The following is a 21,100-nucleotide window of genomic DNA, read 5'->3' as shown; positions in this document are numbered from 1 at the left end:
ACACACATATACGCGAAAACAGAAACACACACACGCGGACAGACAGACTGTGTGTGTGTGTGTGTATATGTGTGTGTGTGTGTGTGTGTGTGTGTGTGTGTGTGTGTGTGTGTGAGTGTGTGTGTGTGTGTGTGCGTGTGTGTGTGTGTGTGTTTGTATGTGTATGTGTGTGTGTGTGTGTGTGTGTGTTTGTGCGTGTGTGTACGTGTGTTAAATAGTGATTCCTGTAAGATCATCATCGTAACGTGTCTTTATAGGCAAGGAAAGCGAAACGTTTTGTAACTAGGTCTGAAAAGTAGTCTCCCTCAACTAGTAATTTGCAGGTCATGTTTTGTGTTGGTTCAATTTTATCTTTTCTCTCGAGTAAACAAACACCCCATATCATTTATGTTTCAGTAGTATATGTTGTTAAACTTACTTACTTAGTTTTTCTTTAAAAAAATGTATTTCCTCCGTTAGAAAATCATGATTCTTTCTGTTCTTTATTTATTTTCGCTTTTTTTGTTGTTTCTTTCTGAATTTAGTGTATGTGCTTTTCGTTGAAATCCGTATTTAATCATATTACCAAATGTGCCTAAGTTTCTCGCCATTTCATTGTATGTTATCCATATCATTATTTCGTGCAAATATTTTTCCGTGCACGTCGACTCTTTTTTGAAATCTTGATCTCGGGCAGGGATTTCTTTTCCTTTCAGTTTATCTGTCTGTCTGTCTATCTGTCTGTTTGTCTGTCACGCACACACACACACACACACACACACACACACACATACACACACACACACACACACACACACACACAAAACATGATCAATGTCACCAATGTTTACTTGCGATAACACCATAATTTGGTTATTCACAATAAAGAAACTTCCAACCTCATATCATAACAGATAATGTACAATGTTACTGATATACTTGTAGTTCATTTTTTCATCTGAGCAGCATTCCTCACAGTTTTAACTGCCTTGTGACATTTCACAGGAATCGAAAGACACACAATCATTAGCTGGTTCTAAAAGACGCTTCATTTGGCATGCACTCCAACCTCCCAGCAGTCCTAGTCGGAATAGTTACTTCCAGAGGCCCGGTGATAAATACTCTACAACCATAATGCGTTGATAAGTGTTCGTTTTCTTGCTGTCAGCTTCCAAAAAAAGAAAAAAATACATGCGCTTATCATTTTGTTTTTGTCGACATCTAGAAAGCATTATTATTTTAAACATTTCAATTCTCAATCGAAAAGTAACTTAGCTGCGACTTGGTCAAAAATGTGTTTGGCTAGATGGCTGGGCTTCTTCCCCGGTCGCTGACTAGTAGCAGAATAGACTCTAGATTTTCTTGGATACGCCTAACCCCTGCCGGCGAAGGACCCGCGTACATAGCCTCTGTTGAATTGATTGCCGCCGCCCAGCAGGTTGCGACCGAAGTTGGAGGTAGCAGGCTGTTTGCTACTGAGACGGTTGAGGGCGAAGCGGGACTTGGGCTTGCTGGCAGGCTTGGTGTTAAGCGTGCTCTGTCTGGGGCCCCTGAAGAGGGACAAGTTAGGGATGCGTTGGAAGCTGGGGCGGTTGAAGTTGCCCAGGTTGGTGCTGCGGCCCGTGTCGTAGTTGACTTCCTGCTTGTTGTACTTGGGCGCCTTGTAGGATTTGACCTGCTGGACTGTGGGCAGCGCGGGGATGGGGCGTTGCCTGCGGGGCTGCTCAATCTTGGGCGGGGGTGCGATGGGCTTGATGTCCACAATCACGTCCGGCAGAGTGTAGTCCTTCTGGCTCTTATCCGCAATTTCCCCACGCAGTAGGTCGCCGCTGATGAAGTCGCGGGAGCTGACGTCACCCAGAGGGTTGCCGTTGGTGGGACGCACGTACTCGATGTCGGCGGCCGTGGCCCTGCCGCTCTGTTTCTGGTCCTGTGCCACGTGCTTGGTGGCGTCGTTCTGGTCGTCCAGACTCTGGCGGCGGTTGAAGTAGGTGGACTGGCTGTCGTCTTGGTTCTGGCGGTTGAGGGCGCGGTTGGTGCCGGTGCCGGTGGCCTGGGCCTGGTTGCGGTCATTGGAGGCGCGGTTGTCGAAGCCGTTGGCGTCGGCGTTACGGACCTCATTTTCGTGCTGCACACTGGCACGTCTGTCGACAAGATCGTCGAAGTTCCTGTTCTGGCTGGCCAGCTTGGAGTTCTGGTGCAGGTTCTGGAAGTTGTTCTGCTTGGAGAGATCCGCCTCGTCGGCAGCCCCGAAGTTGCGGGCGTTCTTCTTGCGCAGGTACTTGAGGTTCTCGTCGTTGTTGCCAGCATCTTTCTTGTTGTGGTAGAACTGCTTCCTGCGCGTGAAGGTCTCGTTGTCGTCGTTCTGGATCTTGCGGAAGTAGTTCCTGTCCCGCAGAGCTTCGTTCTCGTTCTTCTCCTTGGCGATAAGGTCGGATTTGGAGGACTTTGCGGCCTGAGCCTTGTCCCACTCGGCGGCGGACTTGGCGGCCTCCGCGTTGTTGCCGGAGAATCCCTGGGAGGCGGCGTCCTGGAGGCCCTGCTTGAACTGGCCCTGGGTCCTGTCCTGCAGACCTCGCACCTGGTCGTAGGCCAGCTTGTCCTTGTTGCGCTGGTAGTCGTTGACAGCCTCGGCCGAGCTGAGGGCGCGGGCGGCGGCCAGCTCGTTGCCTTGCTCGTTCTGCAGCGCGTTCTCGTCGAAGCCGGTCTTGATGACGCCTCCGCTGCCCTCGTGCTTGGCCTTGTCTCCGTTGACCGCGGCGGCGGCGGCCACGGCATCTCCGGGGCCATAACCGTCGTGGTGCGCTCCGACGATGCCGTTGGGGCCGAGCTCCTTGCCCCCGTAGTACTTCTTGTCCGCCACTCCTCGGTTGGAGTCGGCAGCAGCCTGTGCCTCGTTGTTGTAGCCGGCGGCCTGCTCCGCGAGATCCTTGGCCAGCCTGACAGCCTCGTCGCGGCCAGTCTCCTGTTCCAGGTAGCGAGAGTCCTTGCGGTCGTAGTCCACGGCGCGGTCGTCAGAGCGCTCTCCGGCTTGGTCCACGCGGCGGTCGGCAAAGCCGTACTTGCCTTCCTGGGCCTGCTTCTGAGCTGCGTTGGACTTCCATTCTGTGTCCTTGGCGGCCTTCTGCTCGTCCGAGTTGGAGCGGGACACGCTGGAGTCCCCGCGGAGCAGCTTGCGGTCCTTCTCGCGCTCGTCGATAAGATCCAGCTTCCTCAGGTTCCTGCCGTTCTCCTCCTCGTAGCCGCCGTTCTCGCTGGAGGCCTTGTCGAACTGCTTGCTGAAAGCGTAGTTGATGTTGTCGTCCAGCTGCTCGCCTCGGTCGAACGCCGTCTTCCTGGCGTTGGCGGCGTTGGCGCCCTGGGCGCTGTTGAGGTTGTTCTTCTTGTACTGCGAGTCGTCGCGGATGACGTACTGGTTGCGCAGCGCCTCATCGCGGATCTGCTTGGCGATGTTGCCGAAGTTGTTGCTGAAACGGCCGAAGTTCTGGTTGGCCTTCTGGGCGCGTTCCTGCAGAGCTTGCTCGTTTTGGTTCAGGCCATTCTCGCGTACTGCGTTCTGCCCGGTCCACCTGTGGGGAATAAAACAGTTATTTTGGTGTGTGAACTGTTTGATGTCAGTGTGTGCTTCTCTGGTTTGGGTCATTAATTGTACTGCGCCCAGACAGATGATTTAATGATCATTTTATTGGGTTGGTTTGACTTGACTTAAGGTCGGCGGTCTAGAGTTCTAGTCGGAATGAAGCTGTGTACGTGTGAAAGTAACACCAAAAGACAGGGATATGTACGTATGTTGGGTAGGAAAGTTGTTAGAACTGCCAAAGCTAAGCCCATTGTGTCGTAAGCTAACCCGCTTTGTTATGCGTTAGCCAAGTTTTGTTCCAAAATAATTTAGTTTGGTGTAAAGTAAAAATGATAAAATCATTTTCTTTTGATAAGGCAACGTTGATGCCAAAACAACTTCAACCCAGTAACGATAGACACTGTGTTTACATACTTGGTATGTCTTCTTCTCTTCGATAGTTTTCATGATTTCCGTTTTTAACAAGGAAGCTGTCATTTGGTACCATGCTTACTGTTTTTAATTCGCCGAAGGGTTTGAGAACGGTGAATTAGTCAAGTAATTACTTTTCACCAATTTGATAAACGGTTAGAGAAATTATCTGTTAGTACCTTGGACTTCTGAATTTGCACGTATTTGCTACCGTGCCTGGCTATACGTAAGCATTTCCAATCTGGTTTCTCTTCTGAGATATGATCAAAAATCAACATTTTGTTGTGAATGTTCAAACATGTTTCAAATATTTCTTATTTATCTAAACGTCGATGTACTTACATGTACTTCATTGATCAGTCATTTCGATTCATCATCCCCCCACCCCAACTCCATCACCCCTCTCCTCATCCCCCACCCAACCCGGTATTCTTCGTCTTTCTCCACCTAACACCACCCTGTCCCTACCGTGCCCTCTGGTCAGCGTTGCCGTCGAAGCGGTTGGAGTCTCTCCTCTGTGTGGCTTGGTCGCGTGCACCACTGTTGGTATTCTGGTTCTGCAGCCTGGCACTGATGCGGCCAACCTCCCTGCCCGCCCCATAGTATGCCTGGCCTGACGTCACGGCAACCAGTGCCACCAACCAGCTCAATGTCTCCAGCTGTCAATCAAAACGCATAGAGAGGGTGATATCAAAACTTATTGACGACTTCGATGAATGAACAATGGGTTAATGTTTACAGCTGTCAGTCTAAACGCATAGCGAGAGGGTGATATCAAAACGTATTGACGACTTGGATGAATGATCCATTGGTGAATATGTACAGCTGTCAGCCTAAACGCATAGTGAGGGTGATATCAAAACTTATTGACGACTTTTGATGAATGATCCATTGGTGCATATGTACAGCTGTCAGTCTAAACGCATAGCGAGCTAGGGTGATATCAAACCGTATTGGCAACTTGCATAAAATCATTCATCGTTCAATATCTACAGCTGTCAGTCAACACATGTAGCAGCGAGAATGATATCAAATGACGATTTGCATAAAATGTATCACTTCTCGTCTCCAGTTCACAGTCAAAAGACGTACTAAGTTATTTGCATACACTTCTCATTGGCTAATGTCTGCAGCTGTCAGCCAAAACACGTAGCGAGGGTGATATAACATGATGATATGCATACATCTGCACTCATGCCTAACTGTCAATCAGAATTTGTGGCGAGGATGATATGAAAGAACCATTAACATAAATTCGCCTCCGTAACTGTTTTTGTTTTATTCCCTGACAAGGAAATATCCCGATTTAGTCTGTTTTACGACATAGCTTTGATTCTAACTTGTTTATGTTTTCGTAAGAAATTTTAACCTTTGACAGGCATGACAAGATTTATATGATTGTGAATGAAAAGTGATTGCTTTCTAGCTTCCGAGTGGATGGGAGTGGAGATTTTATTATCTCCATAAAGTTTTGCAGTCTCGAGAAAGCGATCTTCGTATTAGGGTAACATTTATTTGTTGTTTCATTCTGTGAACTGTAAAACAATGTACGGTTTGTGAACAGTTTTTATTTGAAAAGTCATTATTTCATACTTTACTTTAAAACACAACGAAAAAAATAGTTCAAACAATTTGAAATACATGACCATGTTGGGTGCGAAGTTGATATGATGAAGACTTAAACTATTTTCTCTTTATTAACAGACTTTGAATTGTTCGGCAAGAAAAAGTGAACATGTTTTCGATCAGCGTATTTTTATGTTTTTTTTTTTATTTTGTTCTATTCGGTTTTACGTGTATTTTACTTATGAACAGCTCCTTTGCGAAATGTTTATTCAATGACCAGATTAACTTTGAAACAAATGCAATGTTATTGTCAACAAACAACGTAAAATAGAATGTCCAACATATATTTGGCATGTTACACACAATAGCAGACTTATACTAGAATAAGACCTTCGTAGTTTTGATTTTTCCACACAAACAATAAAACTATACATAGCGCCGATGATCTCGTTTGTGTTCTGTGCTGGTTACCATCAGAAATGACCAAAGTAAAAGAAATACAGCAGAACGGATGATTAAATACAGCACAATAATTGTTTCCAAAATTGCAACGCTTCAGTAGTTGCTAAGTCATCTAAAGTTCCACGTAGAACTCGAACACTGCACAGAATGCTTTCTTCGTCAAGGGAGAGTAATCTCTCCTGAGCGTACTAGCAATTATAATGTTGCCTCCCTTGCTGTATAAGCGATGCCATTCCTATCAACATCTACACTGTATTCTGCAGCTTTGGGGCAATATTTGCAGTCAAAGAACATTGCTTACGATGTTAGCAGCTTAACACAAGCTCTGACTTCAACGCTAGATTTTGTTTTCACACTACAAAATTTTGTTTCCATGATCAATTAAAAAACAAAACATCGAAGTGGCGCTAAACAAAATATGTCTACTTACAATGATTAATTCAAAAAACGACGAGTTCTTGTGAGTATGAGTGAGAACTTGTGACAAATATATATTTATAAAAGTAAAGACAAGTAAACAGAGGTAAATATAAAAATGATAGAAATAGCAAAAAAGGCTGCGCGATTTAACTATCATCTAAAATAAATATCGTATTCCTTGTGATACATTTACAGAAATTGCGAGTATTATTAAAGGAAATAGGATATGTATTTACACAAATGAAGACACAAATAAACAGAGAGGTAAATGTATCAAAGATGTATAGACATAACAAACAGACATTTTTAGTATTATAAAAGGAAATACGATATATTATGTTTAAACAAATGAAGACACAAATAAACAGAGAGGTAGTTGCATCAGTAAAGTATAGAAATAACAAAAGGGGCAACTGTTCGACTTACCCACATCTCGAGTATGACCACTAGGTCTGTGGGACGAGCTAGAAGACAAAGACAGAGGAGAAGGAGACCACTTCCTGCAGCAGGGGCTGGCCTAATCCTTTATATAAGTCCCTTCCATGAGGAACCAGGCGCCGTGACAACTGTCACCTCAACCGTCACCTCCGACATGCAAACCCTGCCCACAAAACGCCCCCTTAGCCATTGGGCGCTCGCCCAGCCACGGGTGGGGTTCGAAATCGAACTTTCCGTTTCCCTCTACTCTAACTCTCTCTCTCTCTCTCCCTCTATTCTATCTTGCTCCCCCGGTTTATGGCTGTCTGATTGCCGCCCCGGGCTGTTAAAGTTTGATCCGCTGTGTTGCCTGCCTGTCATCGCTTTCGTTTAGTTCTGTGATTAACCAGTCAAATTTAGAAGCCTGGCCAAACCGGATGGGTAGCCCCCCTCCGGACTATGGCACGCTTTGCCTGGGCCAAATTTCCTTTTTCGGCGATTAAGCCCGAGTTTGTTGTGTGGGTAGGGGGGAGATCCGCTAAAACCGCTGATCGTGCTCATTTGCATAAAGTCAAATACGGGGCGAGGAATTAGTGTTAGTAGGTAAAAGCGACCGGGGGCCATCTTGATAGACACTTTAGTTTAGGCCATGGCTGGCGTCAAGCCTTGGCAACCTTGACAGGTCTTGCGTAAAAGATGAGTTGTCGGTCCTGACTTTGCTTCCGCGGAATCGTACACATTTCAAAGCTTTGCTATTTGAAAAGTGGATAATGAATGTAAAAAAACTGCATGACAATCTTACATTGAGATCAAATAACGCAGTTCTAGAGTGCAAACAGGACTCAGACGTTAGTCTGACCAATTAATCATAGTGCGGAGTGTCGTTGACGGTATCAGCAATCAATATGATGCTACCTCGCGTCTTTAAAATATTTTGATTTGAGCGTTTCAAACCAAGAGGAAATCAAGTTTCACAATCAGTCGCTCAATACATAACGCTTCACTCTGCCATGTTGGCTTACGAGGGAATTAAACGGTCCATGAATTAAAAAAAAAAAAACACTTGAATTTTAATATGTTGCTTCAGAACTTGGATGTGAACGATTCCAGTCAGACAAAAATTGAAATACTATGAGCCTAACCTCACACATTCAAACAATAGAAAGCGCCAGCCGCTTAAAGATGTTTTTAGACTTAAGCCTATCAATTGTGCGCTATAGTGCGGATACACACACACACACACACACACCTACACACACAAACACACACACACACACACACACACTCACACACACACACACACACACACACACACACACACACACACACACACACACACACACACACAGACACCGCTCCCCAAAACGTTCTTATCCCGCATCCCCGCTGTGATATTGTTTAATTTTCAGGAGTAGAAGAGCATGGATTAATGTAAAAGAAGGAAGAAAGGAAAATAAAGGAAATGACAAAGAAACAAAGACAGAAACAAACAAATAATCAGAGACAGAAAGAAAGAAAGAACGAAAGAAAGAAAGAACGAAAGAAAGAAAGCAGTGAATCAATCAATTACATTAAAATGTATAAATATGTCTCAGTGCAGCTTCCAGCCATCACTTGTTCTATAAATATACATAGAAGCGAATAAACAAATTAAATGTTAGCATCAAACGACACGCTCGATTTTAAGTATCAGTAGGGTGTGCCCCCCCCCCCCCCCCCCCCATGTAACGGGAAGCGATGAACTGATCATGATACCACACACTGTGATTTTGACCGCTTCAGACAGAAATAGGCCTTCGCAGTCTCCTTGGTCATGCTTCGTAAAGTTGTGTCAAGACTTGAGATTTCCCGGAAACAGTCATTTTGTTTCCCTGACTGACTAGGTAATTGTTTACGTATTCATAGGACCAATTGGACTATCTTGGGATAGGTAGAGTTAATATTTCGTTTCCCGTTGTCTGTGAGTGTTCTCCATAAAAAGTACCATTCGGACCCAAGAATAACATTGACATACTTCGCAAGACCTCTCCTGCTGTTTGTTTTGTCCATCCCGTGTCAGACTGAGTCGTTTGTTTGTTTGTTTGCTTAATCAATCAATCAATCAATCAATATGAAGCTTATATAGCGCGTATTCCGTGGGTACAGTTCTAAGCAATTAACGTCCAGTCCACAACGAAGGGTGATATCAGGGCGGTGCTGCTTTGACATTTAACGTGCGCCACACACAAGACAGAAGTCCCAGCACAGGCTTCATGTCTCACCCAGTCACATTATTCTGACACCGGACCAACCAGTCCTAGCACTAACACCATAATGCCAGACGCCAGGCGGAGCAGCCACTAGATTGCCAATTTTAAAGTCTTAGGTATGACCCGGCCGGGGTTCGAACCCACGACCTCCCGCTCACTGGGCGGACGCCTTACCACTAGGCCACCGTGTTGCGGTAGACTGAGTCGTGGTACACATGAGCTCATCAACATTTGTAGAAGCTTTACTGCCCCACTTTGGTTTAAACAAAGTTTTAATTGTGCTGCAATTTCGTGACATATGTATCTTTGTTCTTCCTTAATAATTTTCGGAGATATATACGCAAAAATAAAAGACATAGATATGCAGCGCAGATATTTGCACCCCAGGGCAGTACAGCCTTAAAAATGACCTCTTTTTAGTTTTTTTTGGTAAGAGAAATGTTAAAAGAGTAAACTGAGAACATACGACTTAAAGGCAGAGTAAGCCTCCCGTAAACCATCACAGATACGGTCAGGCTTTTACACACAGTACAAACACCATTTCATTTAAACACTCACCAATTGAGAACATCCTAGGTGCCCTCCGTAAAGAGCGAACAATTTTCAAAGAATTTATTTTTGCGTGGTTTATCTTACCCCTGAGCCATCGTGAACCCGTGTGATCCAGTTTTCCCTTTTCACAATGCAGTCGTCATAGTTAGTCATTTGAATGCGACTCGACGTGAGCTTATCTACAATAGCACGTTTTTTTTATGCACGAAACAACGGCTGTGGTTCACAAGAACTCTAGCGATGGCTTTTGACTGTTGAGAGGAACGGCGATTTGCACTGATAAACCGGCCGTCGTCTGCTACGACCCTTGCGTGACCCTGCTTCCGGGCTTTTCTTTTTTTAAACTTTCACAACTTCGAATTGTTCTGATCTTGTCTTGATGAAAAACGAATTCTTTTATGATTAAAGAATGTTTGTGTAACAAGCTGTCAATTTATTATTTAGATTTTAAAAGTTAGGTCTAGCGCAAAAACGAGGCGCCGTTGTTGTTAACGGAACAAGTCTACGAAAATAAATTCTTTGAAAATGTCTCACGCTCGACAGAAAGCAGCCAGGATGTTCCCGTTCGGTGAGCGTTCAAATGGAAGTATGCTTGTACTGTATTTAGACGCTCGGGGAGCTCTGTGATGGTTTACGGGAGGCTTACTGTGCCTTTAATTTTATTCTAGGTGTGTCTGATCGCATTCGCTTTGTCTCGTCATCGATCACTAAAAAGAAACAAAAACAGGTTTTAATGTTTCAGACCATCAATGTTTCTTCTGCCTTAAACTTCCATTAACTAGAACGTTTTGTCGTCTGAGAATAATACAACAGTCCCAGGACTGATGGAACAAGACATAGTTAATACCGATCACGTATGTTATCGCTATGATTCTTCAAAAGAAATAAATTAATTCTACGAGACAGATGCTTTTGAAAATATACTTCGATAGCAGCAGAAGTTGGCCCATCCGCAATGAAAATTCGATCATTACAACAAGCACATCCATCAACTCAGTCTTTCACACAAACGTACACGCACATACGCACGCACGCACGCACGCACGCACGCACGCACGCACGCACGCACGCACGCAGGAACTCACACATACGCGCACGCTGAGACACAAGACAAAAAATATCTTTATTATCGAGGGTAAAAGATTAACAAGAATGTATGCGTTTTTACATCCAGCCTTCGCTGGAGAGAGAGAGAGAGAGAGAGAGAGAGAGAGAGAGAGAGAGAGAGAGAGAGAGAGAGAGAGAGAGAGAGAGAGAGAGAGAGAGAAAGAGACGCAGACGCAGACGCAGACGCAGACGCAGACGCAGACGCAGATAATTTATTCAATAGGCCATAGCCTATTCAATAGGCCATGGAGAGAGAGAGAGAGAGAGAGAGAGAGAGAGAGAGAGAGAGAGAGAGAGAGAGAGAAAGAGAGAGAGACAGACAGACAGACAGACAGACAGAGAGAGAGAGAGAGACAGAGAGAGAGAGATAGAGAGAGACAGAGACAGAGACAGACAGAGAGATAGAGACAGAGAGAGAGAGAGAGAGACAGACAGACAGACAGACAGACATAAAGGCAAGCAGGCAGACAGGCAGGCAGGCACACAGGCAGACAGACAGACACACACAGAACGACACCGAGAAAGAGACAGGGAGAGACAGAGACAGAGGCAGAGACAGAGACAGACAGAGACAGACAGATACAGACAGATACAAACACGGAGACAGCTAAAGAATTAGTCAGACAGAGACAAAAAAGACAGAGTCAAAGTCAAACAGTTTATTTACCAAATGCAAAGCACAGGATTTTGTTATGGTGTATGCATCCAAACTTCACACTCCTTCCACACGCATATTATATCATAATAAATATGTACAGATAAAGTGTTCAATTTCACTGGGCCTATTTACATGTGTACACCAACCAGACAGTTCAAAACGGACTGGTTGTTCTTTTAGCACCAATTTGACAGGAGTAATCACAGGTTACATGGATAAAGATAAATGAATTCCCTAAAATCATATCTAAAAATATAGTCATCAATATAATAAATCCGAGTACATGCTAACACAGTTGTTCAAAGGACACAACCCTTACGTACATCTATTAAGATATTTCATTTAAGGATACTCGATCCCTTTCAAAACTTTAACTGACACATATCACAAATCTAACAGATCTAAGAACGATCCACCATTGAGGCCGCAAGGACTGCCTCAGGAAAGAAACTGTTTCTGAAACGAGAAGTCCTGCTCTTCAGAGCGCGGAAGCGCTTGCCTGACGGGAGGAGCTCGAACAGATGGCCGGCTGGGTGAGATGAGTCTGCCACTATACCCCTAACTCTCTTTGGTACCGACGGGCAGACATAAACAGAAAAGCATAGAAACACAGACAAACATAGAGACGCATTTTTGACCTACTGACGGCGTCAGTAGTAGGAGGGGTGACACATAATTCTTTGCACTCATTCAACTTTTCCTTCCACCCCCTGACCCCGTCATCGTCACACCGAGGTGTCCGTTCCCTTTTAATTCCAGCCGTAAAAGCCGCAAGCGTCCGTCCATAAAATCACAGTTAGCTGCGCCAACATTTGTCATCTGACATACACTCTAATCATAGTACTAATCTATGTCGTGTTTCGTGCGATTTTATATATTCTTTTATATCACATGAATCTGACGTGTTCGTTTCCTGGACTGCGTGTCATGAACTCGTTTAAGAAAAAGAAGAGAAAAAAAGAGAAAAAAGAAATGCACATATGACAATTAGACCTTAATACGCAATTTATGTTTAATCTTTATATTTTTATATTGACAACAGTTTTAAGTGTATCACGTGCTGGTCTGCATGTTTTGGTGCACGAACAATGGTAAGGTAGAGCCTACCCTTGCTTCAATAGCTTTGGTTGTGTGTTTATCTCACTCGTTATTGTCGCGTGCATTGTGTTTCTTGACTTATGTTTTATTGTATGCTTTTTTCCATTTAGAATTGTTCGTTTTGTGAAATACAAAAGACTACGATTTGGCATTCAATAATTCTATTTTTGGGAAGAATTTTGGGAATTGCAGTTGGCTGATTTTTTGCAATTCTCTCTCTTTCTCTATGTCTCTGCTACTGTCTCTGTGTCTTTCTTTCTCTCTCGTTTTTCTCCCCAACACAAACATACACGCACGCACGCACGCACGCACTCACGCCCACACACGCACACACACAGACACAATGATAGGCACAGACAGACAGACGCCCACACACATACAGACAAACAGGCAGACAGATAAAGATGCACACCACTCGCGCGCACAGACACACGCACCCTTCTACGCACGCAAACGCAAACAGATAGGCACACAGACAGTCATGCATCTATGTATAGGTTACAACACGAGTGGTTTTTTATATGGCTTGTATTTCAGTCAAGACCCAGCGGATGAATATCATCGGGAGACACGAGCCTCTGGCGAGTGGCTCTCGATTGATATTCCCGCTGGGTCTTGACTGAAATACAAGCCATATAAAAAACCACGAGTGTTGTAATCTGTATATCCCATTCTACCATCAAACACAAAGTGTAGACTACTAGCGGCACTGTTGCGATCTGTGCAGGGTAAAACTGTTGCCAGCGAGACTTAGCCCTTTTGCAACCTTAAACTAAGTGACCGTCGCTGAAAAAATAAAACGAATGAGTGCATCGATAAGTACGCGGTAACACTACTTTCAGACCATTTAAAAGCTTTAAGTAAAGGTTCATAAGTTGCAAGAAAGTAATGAAGTCGAATAGAAATTAATTTAGTTGAAGCGCACAATTCTTTTGTTTTGCGTTTCAGGTCGGCAGAACGGGCGAAACGGGTTTGGGACCCATTTGGCTTACTCGATTCAGAATCGATTCCACGTTGTTTTTCTCGAACGTGTGTAATTAGGCTTATTGACAGAGAAGCAAATTTTAGGGAACAAATATGTAGGTTTAGATTTAACCATTTGCTCCCTATTTGAAATGTATCTACGTGATAAACTGTTTTGCGAGTGTGTTTGCATGGATGAACTTAAACTGGTATGTGTGTGAGGAAAACGCGACCGACACGTCTGTCACCGCCGATTGATTGCATTTTGAAGGAATATGACTGGATTACGGAAAAATATGTAGACTTACTGCAGAGCCAGGCAAAAGAGTAGACTTGCTCGCAAAACACGTGAAACAGCCGATGTTTGATAGCTGAAGGCGCACAACAAAACACACTACCGACAGATTCTCAAAAGTCGTCTGCTAACGATGCAAGGGGAGGGTACTCATGTTTTTGTTTTGGTTCGCTAGCATCTGGTTATCTTGTAAGTTGAATGTTCGGTTTTTTCGACCTGCATTGCTTTCATAATGAAAGAAACTTTTGCTTATTGCATCTCATACATCAGATCAGTTCTGAGATTCATTTTTGCGTGCAACTGATATGGTTTTCTGAGCCCTGCAATACGATTTTAGAACTTCATACAAATGTGTCACATTGTTCGGCGCGAGGTCAAAGGTCGGGAGGAAAGTAGTCCTTTGCCCAAATCGGAATCTGCACTATCATATATTTTTTGGAGTCCATGATGTATTTATTGAGCTATAAAAATACAACATATATACCCATACTGAAGTAACAGAGACAAAGAAGGGAGGTCATGGGATATATATATATATATATACGACTAGTGTCTGTGTGTCTGTGTGTCTGTTCGCGATGCACGGCCAAAGTTCTCGGTGGATCTTTTTCAAATTTGGAGACCGTATTCAGCTACACCCCGGACACAACCTCATTGATGAGATATTTCAACACGTGCTCTCAGCGCGCAGCGCTGAACCGATTTTGGTTTTTCTCTGGATCCATTCCCAGTAACTCTTCCTTATCTTCTCCAGTGTTTTCAGCCGCGTTTATTTCCCTTCCTCCGTGCGGTGCGCCGGCAAAGCCGGCGTACATGCCGGGTCCCCGGCGCAGCCGGGTATTCGGCTCGACTTCTTCCCGGCGCAGCCGTACCCGGCGAAGCGGGTATTCATCTAGTACGTAATATACAGACAGAAAGTCAGTCAGACAGACACACTCACACATACACTTACACAGTATTATATATGAAGTCTTATATTATATGAAGTCTTATATCACGCGCGTATCTCCAGACTCGGACTCAAGGCGCAGGGATCTATTTATGCCGTGTGAGATGGAATTTTTTACACAATACATCACGCATTCACATCGACCAGCAGATTGCAGCCATTTCGGCGCATATCCTACTTTTCACGGCCTATTATTCCAAGTCACACAGGTATTTTGGTGGACATTTTTTTTTATCTATGCCTATACAATTTTTCCAGGAAAGACCCTTTTGTCAATCGTGGGATCTTTAACGTGCACACCCCAATGTAGTGTACACGAAGGGACCTCGGTTTTTCGTCTCATCCGAAAGACTAGCACTTGAACCCACCACCTAGGTTAGGAAAGGGGGGAGAAAATTGCTAACGCCCTGACCCAGGGTCGAACTCGCAACCTCTCGCTTCCGAGCGCAAGTGCGTTACCACTCGGCCACCCAGGCCACATTCACATACACATACGCATTTACATACACATAAACATACATATACATATACATATTTATATACATATATATATACGTATACCCATACCCATACCAAGACACATACACATACACATACACATTTGCATACACATGCACACACACGCCCGCGCGCGCGTCATATTACCGCACTATAACTTGTATCTCTCTAATCAACCTTTTTATTACCTAATTGCGCTCATATTTGTATGCCGTGAAATCAGTACATGAACTGACAAGAGAAATGACAGGGCATTTGCTACGCTTTAATCATCTGCATTGATACAGCAAGGATTGGCAACATGTGACATCTCGGGGAATAGCCCCTTCAAAACAGAGAGGAGAAAAAAACCCACTGATTTCCTCATTTTTAAAAGCCCACAGATATACACTAATAACCACACAACTCTTCTACTTTATCCGGACCTCAGCAATCATAACCTCAGTTCCGAAAATCGCTAGCATCCCCCTACCAACCCCCTCTCCATCCCCACCCCCTCACAATTCAGATTCGAGGTTGGGACTAACAGAAACAGACAGTAGGTTTGAATTGGGAAGGTGGGTGTTACTGAGGGTGGGGGCGAAGGCGATCAGTTGTCATCAAGGTCACTCCTTTGCCTTTTCAATTCCAGCCAACCCATCCCATCTGTCATAAACATTTCAGTCAGCTGTAATGCACCCCCTCTCCCTCCCCTCTCTCCCTCCCCCTCCCCCCTCCCCTCCCCCTCCCCTGTACGCTCCACCCCTGCCCCCTTCCCCCGACACCAGAAATCCATTTTTAGTTCGACTCAGCTGTCAGTGACCAAGAATACATTACCCCATCGAAGCATGCAACCTCGGCGTAAGACTGACAGCCAGAGTTGAACAGACGGTAATACCCCCACACACAATACTTAACTCATCATGATAATCCAACGACAACCGGATTTAGCTTTTCAACAAAAGCCGCGGCGCCCTCATTTGCATATTCAGATGACCCCATCCGGGCGAGGTTGTCGGGACCGTTAAGCGTCACTGTGTCGACGCGGCTTAAACCCGCCGTGCTCTTTTGGTCTTACCCGCAAAGGTGTCCCCCCTCCTGTGAGATTGACACCTGATGATGTTAATGCCAGGTAGGGCCATCGTAAGTGTCATCCTTCCGGCAATTTTTCAATTCGCTGCCCGACATTTGTGTAGGTTTGATTGTTTGCAAAAGTTATGGCTGCGCCTTATTTTTTCTACAGCGTCGTATTTCTCTGGGTCCTGCGACTTAGCATGTTGTCAAACAGGGCTGATCTCTACGACGTAATGATAACTTCACAGGGTTGAACAAGTGGCGTGACCAGCGGAATTTTGAATAATCGTCTGCCCTGTTTTGGAAATCGATGGTCAGCACTTTAGCCGTTTACTCACTCCGTCACTGGTAACAGTTTTTGGCAGTTGTATCTAGACGTCATTTTCTTGAGAATTCTTTCACTATAAGACACCTTCTCCTCTCCCTCTATTACAAACACCCTCAATCCCACTCAAAACGAGCAGCGCCCTCAACATTACAAAATAGATAATGAAGGTACAAATTAAAGGGAAGAAGAAAAACAAAGACAGAAAAGTAAACAGACAGAGAAGCAAGAAAAAACAACAACGGAAAACAGAACCGAAACAGATACTAATTTCCATTATGGAAAAATGAAAGAAAAAAAAAAAGACACAATTGTATTTTATTACATGATTACGACAATGACAGAAACATTAAGGCGGTTAACAACAGGCAAGCGTAGAGAAAATGACGACAACAACAATTTACGCACACGTGCGCAAAGGCACCTTTTCGAAACTCTGCAAACAGTATTTTCGTACCCCAACTACAACACCCATTCACCTGTCATTTCATTTAAAACTTAAGCAATTAATTTTGCTATCTGGCACACTTTTTGGATCAAAGATTTCTTCAACAGGGGCGACGTGACCGCCACTCAAATGAGAGTACCCCCAAATTGAAGGTACTTGTTAACAAATCGACAATACTTCTGAATAGGCACAACTCGGCAACTTTTAAATGCGACAAGAACTTCAAATCAATGATCTATCCAGAACAGCTTATTTTGTATGGCTGTCTTGCGTAATTCGTGTGTTACTCGATTCCATCTGGTGTAGGTGTTGATTGCATGAGCGGTCGAAAACGGGAGGTTTTGTGTCAATTTTGTGAGATACCACAACACTGAGCGCTGTATTCCAGAAATCCAATGGATTGCTTTGAAACGTTCAGTATCTTGATGCCCATATAAGCGAAATGCTTCTAGTAACATTTGTTATCATAACATGCATTTTGCTCAGTTGTAATGCAATCTTTTGAAAAGAGTTTTAAAACCCTGCACATGTTTGGGAATTTACATCCATACAAATTCAAGACATTGCATTCAAACAGACACATGATTACAAGTGCTACCAAACTTTCATTTTAATATCATATTCTGAACCTAAGACTTTAAAATTGGCAATCTAGTGGCTGCTCCGCCTGGCGTCTGGCATTATGGGGTTAGTGCTAGGACTGGTTGGTCCGGTGTCAGAATAATGTGACTGGGTGAGACATGAAGCATGAAAATGGCAAATGTCAACCGGATGTTACCACGGCATAATTCAAGCATTGACTAAAGCTCTGAAGGTCATACACGCAATGTAGGTAGGATTTTGCGCCGCGTTCGCTGTGCATAATTATGTGCATGATTCTCAGCCCTCTTTTTTCAAACACGTAGCTCCGGATAGTCATAAATAGACCACATCTTCAATCAATCAATCAATATGAGGCTTATATCGCGCGTTTTCCGTGGGTACAGTTCTAAGCGCATGGATTTATTTATTTTTTATTTTTTTAATTTTTATTTTTTCATTTTTATTTTATTTATCTTTAACTGATCTACCGTTCATGTAAGACTAACAAGCAGGTCGAGAAGAGCCAGAATGAACAATGATTAACAAAATGCCTCTTATAGCTGTCATTACTGTTATTTTGGATAAGTCTGATACTTTGTCTGACTGCCTCTGGTATCTGTTCAGTCGTTCTTCATTATACGCTTTGTAATAATTTTACAGTATTGCTGGTCTTCCAGGAGAATCAGCAACTTTGTGTCAACCTCAGAGTTGATCACAAAGCCAAGTATGTGAGCTGTAAGAGGCACACGTTAAACCTGTGTGTGTGTGTGTGTGTGTGTGTGTGTGTGTGTGTTTGTGTGTGTGTGTGTGTCTGTCTGTGTGTGTGTGTGTGTGTGTGTGTGTGTGTGTGTGTGTGTGTGTCTGTCTGTGTGTGTCTGTCTGTGTGTGCGAGAGAGAGAGAGAGAGAGAGAGAGAGAGAGAGAGAGAGAGTGTGTGTGTGAGTGTGTGTGTGTGTGTGTGTGTCTGTGTGTGTGTGTCTGTCTGTGTGTGTGTGTGTGTGTGAGAGAGAGAGAGAGAGAGAGAGAGTGTGTGTGTGTGTGTGTGTGTGTGTGTGTGTGTGTGTGTGTGTGTGTGTGTGTGTGTGTCTTTCTGTCTGTGTTATAACCGTCCGTTAAAGAAGTCAAGGCCGCACTCTGGCGACCTTATTTTTGATTGCAATTAATTATCAATCTTTGACTTGAAACGGGTATTGCATAAGCAAACTTTAACATTTATTCGTTAGTTTCTTTGTTGCTTTCCTGATTAAAAAAAAATCAAAAAAATCAAAAAAATCATAGATACGATGTGTTTGGTTTGAAAATGTGCTCGAAAGGAAAGAAAATGGGTTTATACAGATTAGGTATTAGCGTTCGTGTGTTCAGCGGATGGTAGGTTGTTTCTTCAGAGCCCAGTACTAACTTTGGTTACATTCTTTTAAACTGACAATAGTGTACGTCATATCGATTTCGACACCAAGTTTGAACACGGAAATGACATTAGTTTTAAATGCGAAAGACATTCTATCACGTTACCTATATACCACTTTTCCTGGTATTTTCAATCATGCTAAAGTCATTCCGCTCATGAAAATAAAAGACACCACTGACCCTAATAATTTTTCGACCTATTTCTCTACTCCCAATTTGATCTAAACCACTGGAAAAACATATTCATAAACACTTGTTATAATATATGGAGGAACAAACTGTTCCACCCGTTTCAATTTGGATTCCGACCTAACCACTCATGCCATACAGCTCTCACTTCATTATGTGATATTTGGCTATCTGCTATCAATCGAAATGTATGAAATGGTGCTGTGTTTCTGGACTTTAAGAAGGCATTTGACCTTGTAGACCACGCTGTTGGGATGGCTGCACAGTGATGTTCACATCATCGTCGTGCGGCAACAGTTCTTATGATCATGAAGAATGAACCCTTACTAACAGAACATAAGTTGAAAGCCCAGAATATGCTCCCATTAATTAAGCAATTGTTGTGCAATAAAGCTATTACAATCTATACAGTGTGTCATGGGCAGGTTCCTCGGTATGTGCAAACATTATTTCACAGAGCTACCAGTCGGTATGGATCTCTTAATTCTATTCCACCTATCCCTCGCATTGGTCACTACAAATCAAGTTTTTCATTTTCTGGAACTTAAGTCTTGAATTCTCTTCCCCAGAGTCTCAAATCTTTAAAATCCATCACATGTTTTAAAACAGCGGTTCATACATATTTAAGTAAAATGTTGAGTTGATTTGAATGATGTTGATGATTGATACTCTGTTTCAATCAATATGAAGCTTATATCGCGCGTATTCCGTGGGTACTGTTCTAAGCGCAGGGATTTATTTATTTTTATTTTTATTTTATGCAATTTATATCGCGCACATATTGTTCGGCGCATTTTGTCCACTCTCCCATTTTGTATTTTCAATTTATATTATATTTTCTTTATCATTACTATTTGAATTATTTATATGTAATACTCTTTCTCTCATGCATGATTTTAATTAGTTCCCTTGAGTATACATGCATTGATGTAATTCTACTTTTTAGATTTTTCTTTTCTTCTCTTCTGTCATCTATAAACCTTTTCATTTGATTTCCTGGGGCTTGTTTGTTGTTTGTTTGTTTGTTTGTTAGTCGTGTGTGCATTTGTGTTTTCTTTTTCTTTTAATTACCTCTGTTGTTGTTGTTGTTGTTGTTGTTGTTGTTGTTGTTGTTGTTGTGGTTGTTGTGTGTGTTGTTTTCTCATTCGCTCACTTGCTTTATTGATGCTATACTTTTATATTTGTATGCAGACCGATTGATTACGCTTCACGCATAGAATGTAGAATGTTTGACCGAACACGTCATTGATTCATCGGTGAGAAGATTTTCTGCGCTTGAATGTTTACTTTTCGTGTAATGTTCAGCAGATAGTTAGCATATATATACATAATACATACATACGAACACACACACATACACACTCATTCTCTCTCTCTCACACACACACACACACACACACACACACACACACACACACACACACACACACACACACACACACACACACACACACACACACAAAGAGAGAGAGAGAGAGAGAGAGAGAGAGAGAGAAAGAGAGAGAGAGAGAGAGAGAGAGAGAGAGAGTGAGACAGACAGACAGACAGACAGACAGACAGACAGACAGACAGACAGACAGACACGCAGACTAAAAACAGAGACATTGACATAGACACATACACACACAGGAATACACATACACATTCACAGAGAAATACAAACATTACAACAATCTTTTTTTCTCAAATTTAATATTCATACTCTCCGCTTTTGTACACAATGAACTAGCAATAACATCAGTACAGTACAGCTCACTTAGTTAGCAGTTATTCATGTAAGACACAGTCCCTCCTGATGTCTGGACGACAAGCAGCATAGCAAAGGGGGCAACAGTTAAAACCATCGAGTCTTCTTTCTGAATAGAACCATTGACATTTCTCATCTCATTGCAG

The 21,100-nt window shown here is 43.2% G+C and overlaps 1 protein-coding gene across 1 annotated transcript; it reads right to left on the bottom strand.

The window, feature by feature from the left end:
* Window positions 1–810: 810 nt before the first annotated feature.
* Window positions 811–6,978, bottom strand: LOC138969291 (extracellular matrix-binding protein EbhB-like). The gene is made up of 3 exons (XM_070342045.1): window positions 6,845–6,978; window positions 4,439–4,629; window positions 811–3,548 (listed from the first exon to the last, which is right to left on the bottom strand). Exons 1-3 carry the CDS (start codon window positions 6,848–6,850, stop codon window positions 1,352–1,354), a joined length of 2,394 nt encoding a protein of 797 aa, XP_070198146.1. The 5' UTR covers window positions 6,851–6,978; the 3' UTR covers window positions 811–1,351.
* Between the last annotated feature and the right edge of the window lie 14,122 nt (window positions 6,979–21,100).

The sequence above is a fragment of the Littorina saxatilis genome, linkage group LG6 (assembly GCF_037325665.1).
Source record: "Littorina saxatilis isolate snail1 linkage group LG6, US_GU_Lsax_2.0, whole genome shotgun sequence".
In the NCBI taxonomy this organism is placed as follows: domain Eukaryota; kingdom Metazoa; phylum Mollusca; class Gastropoda; order Littorinimorpha; family Littorinidae; genus Littorina; species Littorina saxatilis.
Note: the sequence above shows the minus strand (reverse complement) of the source record. Positions and strands in the feature narration are given on the sequence as shown.

Excerpts from the sequence above, each read along its gene's own strand:
- LOC138969291 (XM_070342045.1), bottom strand. Across the intron at positions 3,549-4,438 it reads AACGCTGACCAGAGGGCACG|GTGGACCGGGCAGAACGCAG; the intron begins GTAGGGACAGGG and ends TATTCCCCACAG.